The 17,589-nt window shown below is 44.5% G+C and overlaps 1 protein-coding gene across 3 annotated transcripts in view; it reads left to right on the top strand.

Moving 5' to 3' along the window:
* ASB5 (ankyrin repeat and SOCS box containing 5) overlaps positions 1 to 17,589 on the top strand; it is a 59,316-nt gene that overhangs the window by 4,526 nt on the left and 37,201 nt on the right. For 2 of the 3 annotated variants that reach the window (XM_053916438.1, XM_053916437.1), the window contains exon 2: positions 13,226 to 13,510. In XM_053916438.1, the coding sequence (XP_053772413.1) occupies positions 13,315 to 13,510 (196 nt within the window). In that variant the 5' untranslated portion in view covers positions 13,226 to 13,314. Of the gene's footprint in view, positions 1 to 8,666; positions 8,690 to 13,225; positions 13,511 to 17,589 lie in introns of those variants that run through there. The other variant, XM_045197134.2, reaches the window with a different exon arrangement.

Raw genomic sequence — 17,589 nt, 5'->3', positions numbered from 1 at the left:
CCATCCATCACGGAGGGTCATACATATTTCTATGTCTTTTAGTGGCCAGGAAAGAATCTTGCACATAGTGGATGCAAAAAAAAAAAATTCTAATTGTATTGAGATATCCTGACTCCATATGATATGATATTATTGAAGAAGTTTCCATGGAAAAAATACATACTATACACAAGTTGCAAGGATTTAAAGTGTGAATTGATAAAATGCTATAAAGGACAAAACTAAATGGGACATGGGGGCCAAGGAGAAGTTGTAGAAGGCTTGATGTCAGGCTGATGAGTTTGAACATCCTCCAGGAGACAGTAGCAACCTTCGAGGATTTTAGATGAGTGGGATGTAAAGACCATGTGGGCTCCAGGTACATAAAAATTTCTTAGAGAAGGATGAGACTGCCAACTGGTAGACCAGGTGAGAGATCGTTGTTGTAGCTCAGATGTGGGATGACTGGTGTGAATCAAGGCCATGGCGCTGCAGGTGCAGTGAAGGAGCAGGTACCTCTGCAGGTCCCCATAATTTCACCTGTTGCCTCCAGTCCTCTGGCTTTAGCCCACCTGTGGGCACCTGACGGTTTGCCTGCACGACAAGGTGGCTCCTGTGTTCACAGCTGCCTGTCCCACGTGCATGTGGTAGACGAGCTCATTGCACATCCTTGGGATGGGGATCTGAAGTGGTACCAGAGACCACTGATTCTTGAGGATCTAGAGCTCACCCTGCCAAAGAAAATTAAAAACAGGACGCCCTTCCATAGTCCCTAGACAAAGATATCCAAAAATTATTGGGATTCTTTGGATAGTTTAGGCAGTTACTACCCCACTTTGCTGTTCATAGCCTCCAACCACCCTTTGAGGAAGGGGCGAGGGGCTGGGGACGCCTGGGCATGCTCTTAGTAGAGGAGTCCAATCCACTCTTCTCTCTTCCTGGCCTCCTCGACTCACCCAGAAACTCACTGTTGAAACTGTATCTCTGACATACCATGGTGGACATCTGGTTGCTACAGAGCCCAGGTTCCACTTTGTATCTCTGCACACTCATCCCAAAGCCCAAGCAAGAGCTGTAAATGGGCCCAGGCAAGAGCTCTCAGCTTTTGGGGGATTACATGGTAGGTGGAGTTAGGCCAGTGCCCTGTTGTAACACATTCGGACCATCGCACCTCTATGGTAGGTGAGATCTGGAAATTCAGACCGTGCCTGGTGAGGTGGATTACCTTCTTTTATTCATTTCCATTCTCTTTAACTATAGGAAAGTTTCTCAATACCCATTGACATACAAAGCCCACTTGTCCAGACCGGAAATAAGAGGGGAAAGTGGCTATGGCAACTGTGCGAGGAAGAGTTAACATGCCTGAGACCTCTGTCCTTAGAAGCACCTGCTTATAAGGCCCAGCCTTGGTTGGCATTGGGAAAACAGTGCCCCGCAGTGCTGTAGAACTCCCGAAATGGTAAAAGTGGCTCACTGCCCCTAAACCATTTGTAGAAACAGGGTGGTTTATGCCACACACCTGTCTTCTTTCTGGGAGTCCGGAATTTTGGTCCACACTGGGCAGAGGGTGTCTCCACGACCTTCCCCAAGTGAAGACCCTGGGCACTCGGTCTGTGATGCTTCCTGGGGTGACAGCACTGAATGTATTGTCTCATTGCTCAGTCCATTGCTGGGGGACTTCAGCATGGCCTTCAGGACCCCACTGGGAGAGGAGTCTCAGGAGCTGTAGCTGGCTTCCCCCCACCCCCACCGACTTCCTCCCATGCGCATTTTCCCTCTGCCGACTGTGTTTTGCAATCCTTTCTCTGGAATAAACTGACTGAATCACTGTATACTGAGTCCTGGCGAATCAGCTAACCGTGGTGGTCTTAGGACCCCTGATGCAGGGACTCTCTCCCGTTCCATAAATTTCATATTTAGAATGTCCTTAAGGATGTCTACTAAAACCCAGGGAAGCTTAGCCCCTCTGGTCTGCAAGTGGAGGAGGAGTATTTTTTTATCCTTAATCCTACGCTGTGAATGAACTCAGCCTTTTGTTCTGGTGCCAATCATGCCTGTGTTTTGCCCTCCTGCACCTCACCTTGCATTTATTCTGCCTGGCCTTCAGAGGACTTGCCTTCCCCTCTCCGTTCCCAAAGCCGGCCTCGGGCCCTGCTTGCTACATTAACTCATGTGGACACACCGCACTAGGTTCTTGACCTTGAGTTATGATTTCACAGGCTTCTGCTCCCACACACATGCACAGCTTCGGATGGGAGGAGCTTTCATGGCTTGTTCATTATCACTGAGCCACTCAGAGGCCTCCTCAGCTCCTCTGACCTCCCTGTCAGGCGAAGTCCATCACTGCAGCCAAGTGTATCCTCCGTGTGGACCTCTTACCACTTTCCTGCTCCTTGTTTATTTATGTAAAGCTGGAAAGGAAAGTCAATATACGGCATAGACCGTTAGAAAACTCCAATCCTTCACATTGCTATTTTTTTCTGAGACGTTTTTAAACTACTGGGAATACTTGAGAAGTTAAAAACCCATATGCACCCAAAGCAGAACCATCTGAATTCTTTATATCCTGACTTTGAAAGGTCTATTCTAAAGAAAAAAAAAATGGTTCATGAGAATTTTAGATTTTAGCTTCTGAATGCTGAAATATGTTCAAATTTTTTGCACCGTTACACTTCTCTAAATCCTTATGCTGGAAGGGAGTTGGAAGTACCAGTCAGGTGGTTTGAATATGTACTGCTAGGACTGAAACTCGTGAAGCACAAATTCTGCCTCGGTGGCTTGCTCGTGTGGCAGACTGCGGGAGTCGGTGATAAGTATATGACATTCTAGGAGCAGGTGGGGAAGCAAGGGACTGTGACTGGGCCTAAGATCTGAACAGATGCCAAGAAAACGATCTCGCCATGCTCACTGACTCTACCATGGAGGCTGGCAAGCCCCGGGTCCCCGAGAGGCTTCCAAGGACGGTTGTGAGTCAGCAACCATCGGTGTCTGGTATCTGAGTTGTTCCTGGACCTGGCAGGTGTCTCTCCGCATTTACATTGCTCGTCGGTGGAAGGCATGGCTCACTTTAAATTACCATTTTTAGCAGTTGGTAATTTTTGTGGTAAGCTTCCAAGGAGAGATCCCAAGTGATTCCTAAACATCCAGTGATTCTCGACGGAAAGATTGCTAGGAAAAAGCAGTGATAGATTATGTCTTCCGTCCTCTCTCAAACGAAGATAAAGAAAAAGCAGACCCTTAGTCAGTCTACACACTGCGTTTCTTCCCTTCCTATCTCCGACGAGCCTCTGGGTAGACGTGGACACAGCGGGACATGTGCACCTTAGAGTGGACTTCAGATTCTTAACCTACAATCAGTGTTTTTTAAGGAAGGCATTGTTTCTTGTGTATGTAACATCTTTTAGAAGTTTTTTAAACATGGGGAGAAAATTGCTGCAATAAAACATGTAGGTGATGGAGATCTAGAATGTTTTGACCCTTTGCATCAATTCTTACAGAAATAATTCTTGGTAACTTTTTTCTCTCATGTCAGGTTTTCTAGCCACATAACCTCAACATGTTGTGCGTACTCAGTGGGCTTGATTTCCTGAGTATAAGAGAAGAAACCCACGTTGGGAAACTTCTAATAGAGGCACTACTCAGGCATCAGGCAGGGAAACGGTAATTAAGCGAGGTGTGTTCAGCAGCTACAAGGTATCAGTGGGCATTCAAGGCGAGACCCCCAGGTTCTAGGCTGGGCAGTCTGCCTGAACTCAAGAGGTAGAGACCCAGGCAGACTGGAAGTCCTGCCTAAGGTGTGGATGAGAATGAGGTGGGAACGCTGCGGTTTGGGGGCCCACAGGACTGCTCAGAGGTCACTAAGAATGCTCCCAGATCCCAACTCAGGATCTTTGATTAAATGTGCTAAACTGCCGGGCACAGGCATAGTGAGGCTGTTAGTGATCTTCCTTTCTGCAGTCCGGATGGACCTAACAGCTACAGAACTGAACCTACAGACTGGGGCGGGGGGGCAAGGAGCTGCAAACAGGACCAGAAGGGGGAGATGGGTAGAGCATGAGAACTGCCGTTAAAGGCCAATTTTTATTTCTGTTTTAAAGCAAAATGCCCATGATTGTGTGAAGCAATGGGTCACGTCTCAAAACATTTTTAATAGAAGGAAAATTACAAATAAAAAAAAAACTCTTACAGAAATAAAAAAATGAGTTGTTTTCAGCTCTCCAATTCTGTGGGCTGTATCACAGTTTTAAATTTCTTTTCAATCTCTGTGTGTGTATAATGTTTAAGTTACTCTGCATTCATTCAGTGAGTGCTACCTAAGTGAAAATGATCATTTTTAAAAATTTCAAATCTAAACAATTTCCTGTTACTGCACCGTTCGAACGACTCATTCCTTAGAACATGGAGCCGCCTGTAGTGTAGATTGTTTCCCGTGGGCTAAATGCGTTTTGCTCTCGCATTATACCAACTGCCTCTCGTGACACCCGGAATAGTGGGGGCACTCAGTGTATGAGAGCTACGAGTGTCGCCGTTACTGAACGTCAGTTCTGTCCCCACAAATATTTTGAAAGTAAAGACACATGCTATCAATGTCATGGTTAGACTTTTCTTCCCAAGCATTTATGTAATAATCACACTGAGACAGAACAGAGCATCGAGGTAAATATCCTTTAGAAAGTAATGCCAGTAATAAAAAAAAAATCGCAACTGAGAATAGGAGACAGAAAAAAGCCTTTAGAACATGTCAGAGCGGGAGGTGAAAGACTTCAAGGTTACCTGTAGATAAAAACCTATTCAGTGAATTATTTAAATTATTTTCTCTTATGGGGGTTAACAAGTGACAGAAAGGCGGGGGATGCAGGGCAGTGAGGGGACAGGGGACAAGTAGAGAAAAAAGAAAACTTGGTTAGAAATGTGGCCTTTGCGTCTGAGTAAAAGCTGCTGGAAAGGGGACTGTTGTCTGCGGTTAGAAGTCTGGTCTGCGGGGTTTGGGGGGGACACCCAGGCACCCCAGTGACGCCTCCAGGAGCCTGCAGCTGTGCTGCGGCTTGACCGCAGCCCTGCCCGGCTCCCTTGCAGAGTAAGTGACAGCTGTTAAGTGACCCAACCTTCAAATTGGAGGTTGTGCCAGACCTCGAAACCAGATATCAGCTGCAGCTGAAGTCATAAGTAGTAGATGACAAAAGCCTAAAGCATCCGGGACAGGAGGGGGTGCCCCAGGCTGCCCTTCCTGCCCAGTGCATGGCAGGACCCCAGCTCGCTCTGTAGGGGAGGGGATCTCTGAACTGTGGGGCTTCTCAGCACCTTGCTGAGAGCTGTCGTTTATCGACGAGCCGGCCGTGTGCCAAGCATTGTGTGGGGCATTCCATTTCATTGCCTGGGCCTACACCTCCTCCCAAAGCTCCTGGCTCACAGCCCAGGGGAGGAGGTAGACTTGAAGCCAGTAGCACATGGTCTGAAATCACAGAAAGTGCTGGGAAGGACAAGAGTGAGGATTACAGACCGAGTGGTTAGGGAGGCCGCGAGGGAATTCCAGGACGATGTTTCTGCGAGCTGGAGCCTGGGTCTTTTTATGGTTCTCCGATGTCTCAAACACGAAGAAATTTATTTCTCTCTCACTTAGATGGTCCTATCTGGAATTCCTTGCATTCTAATTCACATCCAGCGTGACAGGGAGAAAGAAAGATGCTTAGAGACTAAGTCCTAACCTTCTGTGTCATGGAGTAAGGGTTACATTTCTCAGCATCGCTTGTACCTGGGTGTGGTCGTGTGACCACAGTGACACGTCAGTGGAGGTGTCTCGTGTCATTTCTGAGACAGATCCTTGCGAGGGGGGCATGGCTCTCCGTGCCCCTCCTCCTCCCTGCTGCTGGAATATGAATATGATGGCTGAGCGTCCGCAGCCTCCTATGGCAGTGACCCAGCAATAGGTGTCCGGAGGGCTGGACACCTATGGCACCAGCCCTGCCCTCCTTCCATCGTCTCCCTCCCCACTGCGCTGCAATGAGGAGAAAACAAGTTTTTCTTTTGTTCACACCATTCATTGGGAGTGTTTTCTGCCACGTGCAGCTCCAAGCTAACACTTTGCTAAGCCGTGTCCCAGACAGGGCTGCCGTGTGCCGAGGACACTCCAGTCCCTGGCCTGCCCTGGACAGCCCGCTCCCGAGTGGCAGAGGTGTGTGCGGGAGGGCTGGACAAAGTCAAGGTGCAGAGGAAGGAAGAAGTGGGGAAAGGGTCCTGAGTCACTGACCCACAGTGACTGTGACAGGCAAAGAGGAAAGGCCTGCCCAGGACAGGATGAAGAGTGTGCAGTTTCTGCGTGCAAAGGGCTGAAAGGAAGTCAATGCGGTGGGTGACGTGGGAGGCTGTGTCCAGATCACGGAGGACCTTTTCACGGGGCCGCTTCTCTGTTTCCCACACCTGTCCCTCCTGAACCGCGCTGCACTGGAGAAATTGTAATCATATTGCCCTATATATCAGAAACTGCCCTCCCTAGTGGGGGCAATAAATTCTGAGATTAGGCCACAGGCACAGCCCTCCCTGTGGACGGCAGGCTTTTCCCGCTGCCTCAAAGCTGATCTCCCAGCTGCTCCCTGACTCGTGTTCGAGGCCCAGCTTGAAAATTCCTCCTGAATTGGCTCCCAAGGTCGTCTGGCCTCAAAGAACAGATAAAAACTCATTTTAGCCTCTCCTGAGCCACTCGATGTCCCTACAAGGTTGCTTCTCTCTGCGTCTCTAACCCAGCAACGTAACCGTTGTACAAGCAACCCTGCAGTGTTGTTACAAACTGGACCTCTGTGTCTGAAATAGCCTTGCTTTTGCACTTCTTTTCAAACCGTCCCTAATGTATTTTGACTGATCTTGTAGCCACTGAGTCTGCTGGAAATTACGCTGCTGCCTGCTTTTTGACCTTGGGCAAATTATTACACCTCTCCCTGGCCTCCTTCCTTATTTGTAAGATGGAGCTATTAACACTGTTTCCTCATAGGGGCTGTATTAGTCCTCTAGGGCCGCCATAACAAAATACCACAGACAGGGGAAGGGGGGAGCTTAAACAACAAATGTATTTTCTCCCAGTTCTGGAGGCTGGAAGTCCAAGGCCAAGGTGCCATCAAGGTTGGCTTATGGGGTGACCTCCCTTCTTGGCTTATTATAGATGGTGCCTTCTTGCTGTCTCCTAACGAGGCTTTTCCCTGTGTAGAAAGGGAGGGAGCGTTTTTATTTGTAGTCTGCATTCAGCCCACACAATACTTTTGTGCACACAATGCATTATATAAGAATGAAATAAGGTAATATATTTTTAAATTATTTAGAAATAACGCTATATACATTTATATCCAAACCATATGTATGTATGTATGTATGTGTGTGTGTATGTTAATAGAATTATTATTCCTAAATATAATATGATATCATATTAATTAGGGTGGTCAAAACATATTTTTTTGGTTAAGCTGACCGTGTTAAAAAGTAAGAATCTGTTTAATAGGCCATGAAACATTGGCTTGATATTTCCACTGCTGTTTTTATTTTATTTATTTGTTTATTTTTTTGTATTTGATCCTCATTATGCTAGCGGGATTTTGTCTCTATAGAAGACTTGCTTTAATGACGACTCGATTGTTATCTGTTTCATTGCAACCTAAAACCATCATATTTGGTAACAAAGAAGAGGACCTGTTGAAAAGAAAGTTGAGCGATAATAGCAGGCAAATTCTCTATTCCTATTGAAAGGATCCAAATAGAGCCTCCCACCAGAAACTGGGGTAGCCAGCTTCTCTAAAGCTGCTTCGGAAGATGTGAGAATGACTCATGGCAGTTGGCCTCCTGAAAATTCACGTGCAGGGAGGTAAATTCCAGAGGCAAAGAAGGCAGACAGCCCTAATGCCAGCATGCTGAGCGCCCGCAGAGGGCGGTGCCTGAACACAGCGCAGGAGGAGATTCCTCACTGTGCCAGGTTCAGGAGGAGTAAACTGTTTGAAGACCTCGTGGAGTTAGAAAAGAAGCTGTTCATTAGACTGCCCGTCCTGTGCAGATCGAACACACTAGGAACACAGCTCTTGAGCAGCAACCCTCTCCAGTGAGCTCAAGTAATCCATCAGAGTTTTATTGAGTGAAAGGAGTCTTTTTAAATATGTGACTTTACCAAAAAGCAGGTTAATAGTTGATCCGTCCCTGAAGGTACTAGTGCAGATTCCCACGTAATCATTGTTCATAGGGAACATTTCAAATCAAGGACCCACAAGTCTTTGGTTCCTAACTTTGTTTATTACTTCCGTGGTCGCTGTTCAGTGACTGACTGAGTTCATTGATGATGGAATCAGTTGAGCTTCAGTGAAGATGTTGGAATGTTAATTACAGAGGACATCTGCCATTCATGTCTACCTAAATATTCTTTTTCTTTTTTATTGAATTTGTCGGGGTGACACTGGTTAACAAAATTACAGAGGCTTCAGGTGCACAGTTCCACACCACATCATCCGTACACTGTATTGTGTGTTTACCACCCCAAGTTTTCAATGCGTTCTCCATATGCTGGTAAGTTCTCTGCATCATGCATGCTGCCTCCCCAGTGCAGCACCTAGAAAACTACATTTCCCATAACTCCTTGCAGCCAGGGTACAGACATGTGACTTAGATTTCACCAATCAGATATGGGTTAATGAAACAGGAGGTGAGTGGCTGCATGAGAAAACCGGGACCTGACATTCAGGTTTGCAGGCATGGGTGTCCCTGAGTTTGAGGGCCAGTGAAGGGGCTTCCAGAACCACAGCAGAGTCAGTGTGGTCTCAGTGGTCACTAGTGGCAGCAGGACCTTCTAGGTCACCAAAGAAGCAACTCTGGTCTGAGGTCAGATGAGGCAGCCTCTCAATTCTGTGTCATTTAATTTCTTTTTTTCCAGCCTTTTACAAAGGCTGACCTTGCATAATGCCTATTTAAAAATGACATTGTCTGTCATTAGACTTCTCCATTTTCTGGAATATCAAGCCATTATTGACCTCTGAGGCCGTGCTGGTACATTACAACGAACGCGAAGCATGTATTCTCCCTGTCTGGTAATTCTGTTTACAGTGTTTGTTTAGGCTCAGCTTAGTGACAAGGTGCCACACGGCAGCTAGGTGCCCATAATTTACTCGACAAGCTCCATGTAATATACAGAACTGGAATACAGGGCTCGTAATCATCTGTGGCTGGGTTTTAGACTTTATACTGATTGCCTATTTCTTCGGGGCCAATTTTCTAAAATGAAGCCCAAAAATACTTCACAAGACACTCAGCACTGGCGCCTTCTCCCAACCCTTTCTTTGTCACCGTTGTATCCAAGCTTAAGAAAGTGGTGGTGGGTTCTGGGGCCCTGAGTTTTCTGCTCTGCCACATCCTACGTTCCACTGTGCTGTGGCTTTGCTGTTATTCTTCGATGCCTTGCTTTTGTTCACCATCCAGTTAATTGACAAATTCAATTAATTCTCCCCTAAATGACCCACTCTTCTCAATTTTTACCTCCATTACCCTAGCTCCAGCCACCATTGCTGGCCCTCTGGTTCCACCCCTGCCTTCTTTAATTCTACACACACCCGCTAAAATGGTCTTCTCTTGCTTTTATTAATGCCTTACAATTGCCTTCCCTTTACCTTCGAGTGAAATCCCATGTGGTTATTGTCGTGCTGCGTTCTGCTCCGCATGCATCAAAAAGAAGCTCTGGGATGGAGTGAGCGAGCGAGCCTCTGGGAGGGTTAGCAGGCAGAGCCACAGGCATCTCCCCAGATGGCTGGCAGTGGAGGGCACCAGCAAGCAGCGCCACCAGCTGGGGGAAGAAATGCTTCCATCCAGGTGTGGTCTGGGTGTCAGCACCTGCCATCCATAGCCCTAGACCACTGCTTCCTGCCCACTCCTGCAGGTCCATCCTCTCGTGCTGCACGCCCCTCACCCAGGCTCTGCACAGTCCTCTGTCAGGTCCTGGGAAACCAAATCCTTTCCACCCTGCGCCTTCTGTCCCGTCCTGAATCCTCTCCCTGCCCCTCTTCCTGTGGCTGGCACTCTCATTCTTCAAGTCTCTGCTTAACTGCCCCTTTCTCCGCAAGGTGTCTCCTCTCTGTCCTGATTGTGGGTCACCTCTGCCACTCTTCTCACAGCACTGCACTAATTTCCTGCGTTGCACTCATCACAGTCTTTATCTGTCTTTTCAATTATTATTATTTGGCTGCTCCACAAGAATGGAAGCTCCCTGACACACAGTCTCGAGCACACAAGATTCCATGTCACAGGATCATCACGTGTAGCCTGCCCTACCAATTCAGGGACTAATTTAGGTCCCTGATCCCGTTAGTGGGTGTGTGTGTGTGTGTGTGTGTGAATCTGGGTGATGCTCTCATTCTCTATGCATAATTCACATTTGCTCACTCCGATTGTAAGTGCTTCAAAAGAGAAAATATGGGCAGTAACTTGGAGCATACATTTTAGAGTCAGAAACATGTTCAAATAGTACTATTGCTCATAAGGTAGTTTCTTAGGTCACTAAAGCTGTCTGCAACCAACTTTCATCTTTAAAATTAGATAATAACATTCACCCCTCTGAGACAGGGGTAGTAAATGGGAAGATTTTTGTGAACCATGTAGCACGCAGCAGACTCTGAATAATGATTTCTTTCTTCCTGTGTGTATAACCTCTCTCACACCACCCATTATGGGAACACAGTTATTGACCTCGATTTTGGTTTCATTGATTGGCTGATTGATTGAAACTAACAAGATTAGAACAGTTGTGATATTGCTGGCAACTGAATCCCTCCTCCACATCCTCTCAACAACAGAAATTATGAAAGTATTATCTCACTAAATAACTGAAATTACTAGTCAATATGTTATTTTTAAGAAGATGTCCATGCTGAGAAAATAGGGGCACACTATGTTTCAGGTGGCTTTTTAAATATTAATAATTTATTATGTTATTTGGAGGGGTCTGTAGTGTAGTGCGAAAAATACAGCTTCTAGTTTATATTTGATGAGTTCCCTGACGGCGAGGTTTTTAGTTTTAATTTTCATTGATTAATAGAATGGCAGATGGTAACAGTTGCCGAAGGCGTGTATATGCCAACATATAAAACAGAGGTGGGCATATAGGAACTCATTAAAATACAACCTGACATCTTGGCATAAAATCCTAAATATTGTAGTATTTTTCTAGTAGTAAAACTAGAGGGGTTTAAATGTAATGCCCAGCGATAGCCACCTCATTGAACTCAAAGTGTTCCTCAACCCCAAAGAGTCCAGGCCCCTGAGAAAGCAACGGGCAGATTCCCATAACAGCGCTTGCCGGGAAGAGGAGGGCTGAAACGTAAGACTGGTCGCAGGCGGGATTGTGCGTAACTGTGGAGCGCCCCAGTGGAAGCCGGCGCGCGCGGTGACTCAGGGCATTGTGATGGCCAGCTGTCCAGGCCCGCGTGCAGTCACTGCCGCCCGCCTGGGGAAGCCTAGCTGGCACTCTCGCACCACAGCTGCCAGGGGAACATTTAGTGACTTTATCTTCGGTCCTTTGAAGCCAGTTTCATTGACTCACAAAACGCATGGGAAATGGCCACTGGGTCCACTAGGGACCCAGTCCTTTTTCTAGTCCTCTGCCTGTGAAAACAATCCCAAGGGCCATTGTTAGGAAGAGCTCAGTAGTTTCTTTCTAACATACTGACCCGATTTATTTTTCTGGGTGCCACTCGACCACGGAGGGGAGAAGAACCCTGCACTGTTTGACAAACTCATTTTACGGCAACACCTCCTTAGTCTTAGGAATGTGTTAGGTGCATCAGTCTACTTGAAAAGCATGCGCTACGGCAGATAAGCACCCATCACTTACCAAGCTGACCAGTCGTTAATGTGTGGCTTTATTTCAAGAAGAACCACTTCTATTTTCTTATGTCTTTTTTTAAAAAATTATTACTTATTGTTCTGGGGCTTCTCAGAAGAATTGAGAAACAATACAACAATTAACAGGCCCCAAATCTGGCTCACATAAATGTATAAATTAACTCTCTCTATACTATGCCATTTTATATTTTGTCATTATTTTTGACTCATGTACAAAATATTGCCACTTTTCATTATTGTTCTTAATAATTTACTCTATTTCTCTTTTTAAAATATGCCTTTATAAACATTTGCATTTCATTCATAAAATACATCAGATGAAGGTTAACAAAAATTATAGGCCCAAAAAGTACATTGTTTTGCTTGGTTTTGAACAGTCTAGATGAAACACTTGTGTTTACTTGGTATTTCTGTATAGATGCTACCTCCTCCAGGAAGCACTCTCTGACTTTTCTCTAGCAGGATTAGGCCCTTCCTCTGAGCTCCCACCATACCCTGTCCTCACCCAGATTTGTCTGATGTCTGTTTCTTCCTTTAGACTATGAGATCCTCATGGCAAGGATATTATATTTTTCTCAGCAAAATCTTCAACACATAGTAGGTGTTTCTTAAAATTTTTCACTGGAACCCTGGCTGGTGTGGCTCAGTGGATTGAGTGCCAGCCTGTAAACAGAAAGGTCGCCAGTCGATTCCCAGTTCTGGGCTGCTGGCCAGGTCCCCAGTTGGGGGCATGCAAGAGGCAACTGATGGATGTTTCTCTCCCACATCAACATTTTTCACCCTCTCTTTCTCCTTCCCTTCCCCTCTCTAAAAATAAAATCTAAAAAAAAAAATTCACTGGATGAATGAACAGATGAAAGCTATTATTCTATGGCCTTCCACTCAATCCATGTATAAAAATTTTTTTTTCTGACAACAGTCAAAGCTACACAATTGGCTAATCTGGTGAGTCGTCATTCAGATCATCCAGTCGTGGGCTGTTTGAGGATTTAGTTCACGATCTACAAATAGGATTATTTTAAAGGCTTGAATTGATGGACTTAGTTTCACCTTGCTATTTTGAATATCATTTACATTAGCAACCAGAACCCCATACACAAAGTCTTCGATGTGTTCGTGCTAATTGCATACTAAATCATTTTTATTTTCTTAAAGGAAACAACCTGTATAGAAACTTCAATACCCGGATTTTGGAATTTAGAGCAGAGAGGCGGAGTGTCTGTTTATTTTGAGAATGGAAAGTCAGGAGTCTTGCAATGGGGCACGTGTTGCGTGCAGTTGCCTCCCAGGAACACGCTCAGACCAATCGGAGCCTGCAGAGAGCTTGCGTGGGCAGTATAAATATTTGGAGCTGGAGGCATCGTTACCAGCTGATACTTTCCTTCTGCAGGACCAGCTGTTCAGGAGCCACCCGGAGGAGAGCCAGGCACATTTGGAGACTTGGCTCTCACTGCCGCCGCGGCAGATTCCTGAGCAGCCATGTCGGTGTTAGAAGAAAGCCGACCATTTGCTCAACAGTTATCCAATGTCTACTTCACGATACTTTCGCTGTTCTGTTTCAAGCTGTTTGTGAAAATCAGCCTGGCCATCCTCAGTCATTTCTACATTGTCAAGGGCAACCGCAAAGAGGCTGCGAGGATAGCCGCGGAGTTTTACGGAGTGACCCAAGGACAAGGTATGTTGACGGCAATGCTTTCATGTTTCGAGTGGAATTTAACTCTCATTTCCATAATCCGACAAAAGATCACATGCTTTCTCTATGGGCCGCTTCAAAGGGAATATTTTTATAAGATTCTCGGTACAGAAAGTATTTGTTAGCTCACTTCATGGTTTCATAAAAAATTACTTTGCTGTGGAAATGTCTGGTTAATAAAATGAAGGTATCTTTTGCAAAATAGATTAATGGAAACATACTTTTAAGCATACAGTGTTCTATTAATAAATATTGTAAAACTTTAAACATTTCATTTCCCAAAGTTTTATAGGCTTCAATTACTGATTGCATTTCAATTGTCCTGTAACATGTGCCCAAAGCTTTATGATTTTTTTATTCAAATCTTTAAGGGTATGTAAAATAATTATTCAAAATAGAAGATTTGGAGGTCTTACTTGTTTTTCAGAAATTTTATTTTACCAAGATTAACCACTGGATTCTAAAATAATGCACAATGTATCAAATATTAAGATTTCCGGCATGCGTTTTCCTGATGGCATTCTTGCTGCTTTGCTCCATTTGTAAAAACTTGGTTAGAAGAGAATAGGAATGTGATTAACAGTCTTGTATGTGTGCAGCCAAACAATCCATCCATGTTTCTTAGAAGACATTGAAGTATGAGACCTAATGAGAAACAAAACTTTGGATCACAGACTTTAAAGGTTGTAGAACCACATACGTTCTATGGAACTGATCTCTGTATAATAAAAACAATTCTTACAGGGGGTTTCAAGGTGATAGTTTAAGTTCTGGTAGCCTTTTGATTAACTTCTGTTTTGAAAGGCAGCAGAAAAGCATACACATTTTAGAGTCCCAGATACCTCTACCATGACTTAAATTTTCAGAATCAAAATATACTATCACAGCTTTAAAAAATGTAATTTTTTTAAAAAGCACAGAGCAGAAAGCTTGACCTCTGAAAAGTCTGTTTTCTTCCATTTTTCAATTTATGAAAATAATTCATTTTAAAGGTAGATTACTCTGTGGGTACATGGGAAGTTAAGTTGGAAAATCTTCTTGTGTGTGTATGAGGTGGATAATGAGTATATTTTTCCTAGGGAAGATGTTCCTTATGCAAAAAAAGAAAAATCTTTTTGATTTTTGAACTCATTAAAAGTGGGGAAAATCTACATGCCAGTAAGAAAGTCTCACCAAGAAGGTGGGGTCCGGAAGGAAGAGGCAGTAGTTAATTCCTCACCCAGCAGCCCTGCTTCAGAACAGGCCTAACTATTTAAATGCGGCCCACACTATGTGGCTAGACGGAATACCTTGTTTAAGAAACAGAAAACACAGCAGACTAGGTGGTAGAACAAAACCACATTTCCAGATACAAGACTGAACAGATTACACAATCACAGGCCTTGAAGCTTCCTCTCACGGGCAGCCAATAGCCCGTGACCACAATTCACAACAAAATCTTGTCGACGTGTTGCGAGCATTGCAGTACCTAAAAACCTAAAATATGGGCTAAAAATCTACATCTTTTGGTGAATTGGCAAGGGTTTTAGAGGAAGCAATGGAAGCTCCTTTTTGTCCATATTTACAAATCAGAAGAAACGGGCGTCTTCTCTGTAGTCGGGTCTCCTTAGTGTGATTTTACTGGAAGTGACGGGAATCTATGAAATGGCTTCCACGCTCCTGTCTGCTGGTCAGGAGGCTGTATGAAGACGTGTTAGACTCTAGGACTACACCCCAAAAAGCAAAGAAAGACATGAACACTCACCAATGGAAAACACTTCTCCTAGGAATGTAAAGCTTTTAAAAATTTTGTCTTTTGTAATGTTAGATCTATTTAACTAAATTCTATCTTCCAATATCTTGCATTAATCTATATGTTAAATAATAGAATACATGATGATAATTTTCATTCTATGTAAGCATAGTCTCTAATATTTTTTAGTATTAGAAAAACAATCAGGGACCTAACAAATTCTTTCTTGATCTTCTACCTCTAAGAATTAATTTTTTCTTGCCTAGGAAAGTATTATTCTTCATTTTTAACGTAGCTTGTTCTTTTATTCACTACAAATACACTATATTTATTTTGGGTATATTTTTATAATTAACTAATCAGGCTCAATTATCTTTGTTTAATCTGGCAATTCCCTCCTTCCTAGGGAAGATTATCACCTTTACTCCACTTTGAATTAGGTTTCTCCTTCCTCCTTTCAAGACTTAGCCAGATGGTTCCCCAACATTTCTGACATTGGGTTGCCAAATTCTGTGAAATGTGAGCTGATGTGGGTGTTTTCATGTCTTCCGTAATCACAGAAGACCCTGCTGACAACATTCTGGACGTCCTCCCCAAGAGCGACAGCGCCATGGTGTGAAATGAAAGAAACCGTGTCTTCTTAGACACTACTGCACAGTAGCTCATTGTGTCCGACCCATGTCAGGCAGTCTTTTTAAAGCACTTTCCAGTGAGGCTTGAGACCAAGACATGTTTATGCAACAAGGATGCAGAAAAGCTAAAGGACAGCTAAACTATTTAAGGTTATGCCCTTCTTGATCCCTTTGTTATTCCAATATAACTAAAATCTGACTTTTCATTTTCTGCACCAAAGACTTTTATCAACTCCGCCGTCATGTTGAAGGGACCTCTTTGTTACACTTTTCTGTAGCACCACCTCCCGTATCGTTCTTGCTGTTTAAGGTGCTGATGACAACCTCTATGTTTCAGAGATCTCGTCCATTCTGACGCTAGCCCTCTACTTTTGAGAAGGATGGTGAGACTAAGAGGAGTTGAAAGGTGCTTTCCACTGTGCTAGCACACGGAAGGGGGAGCGCATGAGGGTGTGAGGGAGTTCACTGATCTCCTGCAATCACGCCCTCGGTGAAGGGCGATTCTCTGCAAGTTCCATCTCAGGTTCTAAAGGAAGTTCAGTAGTTTCGCCCGCAAGTGCACAGGGCCAGTTCTAAGCCCTTGTTTCTGAGCCTCCCTGATATCAAGGAACTAAAGAAACAGCATGTAACAAAGGCAACATGTACTCTTTCCCTCCTGTAAGTAGTTCATTCTAATCGAGCAGATAGTATATCAACCTATGATAATTATTTTCCAGATATGCTAAATTTCAAGTGAATCTAATAACTGGAAAGGTCAGTTTCAAATTTGGACTTTCAGAGATGTCTTCATGGGTGAGGCAGATCTTGAGTGGACCCCAGGAATGAGGAGAAGCATGGATTTGGGGGTACACTACAATATTAAGAGATAATAGATTTGATGGGAGTACAAGGTTTATGAAGTAGAAAAAATGATAATAAATTGGGCACCAATGTGAAGGAATTTGAATGGCAGGCTAAGCAATTCGAACTTAACTTTGGAGGCAGTAGGAGTCATTGAGAGTCTCTGGTATTAGTGCAGGGGCAAAATGGGAAAAGACACACATAAAATCCGAATTTAAGGTAGATTTCTGTAACAGCAGTCCTTGGAGGTGGGCGATGGGTCAGGTTTGAGGTAGGTAGCTCAGGAGGCCCCTGCCTTAAGGAGACGAGGACCTAGGCTTGTGTGTGGTGGTGCCGGTGTGGATAGAAAAGAACGGCAAGAAGAAATAGATAAAAAGAAGAAGAATGAATGAACTGGATGATTCCTTTAGATGACATTGGCAGGGAGTGCAAATGTCACCCTAGGGAACTAATTGTCTTCCAGGATTAGACACAACACACGTACAGGCAAACATGTCAGTCACGAGAGGGATGCACCAACTACACAGGCAAATCCACAGTTCCCCACCAATGCCACTCAGAGGGGTGATTCCATAGCTGCTTGGTTGCATGTCTCTGGTGTGAAACATCAGGGTAAATCAACTGGACTCTGAATTCCACTCTTGCGTTTGATTTATTTAATGTATTCCCTCTGTCCCACCTTTTCATCACCAAGTAACCCCTGATTATGTTGCGGCTGTCCTCATAGACTTGACCCAGCTCTGACACCAGTATCCTCACTGTGAATTCACGTATTGCCTCTTGATATCATCAGGTTGTAGAGTTTTGTGCTCTTGGGGGTGTAAGCGCACCGCTGACATGCGAGTTTGCTCCAGCTT

This window comes from Desmodus rotundus, chromosome 13 (assembly GCF_022682495.2).
Source record: "Desmodus rotundus isolate HL8 chromosome 13, HLdesRot8A.1, whole genome shotgun sequence".
NCBI lineage: Eukaryota > Metazoa > Chordata > Mammalia > Chiroptera > Phyllostomidae > Desmodus > Desmodus rotundus.
This window is presented reverse-complemented; position numbering and strand designations above follow the sequence as displayed.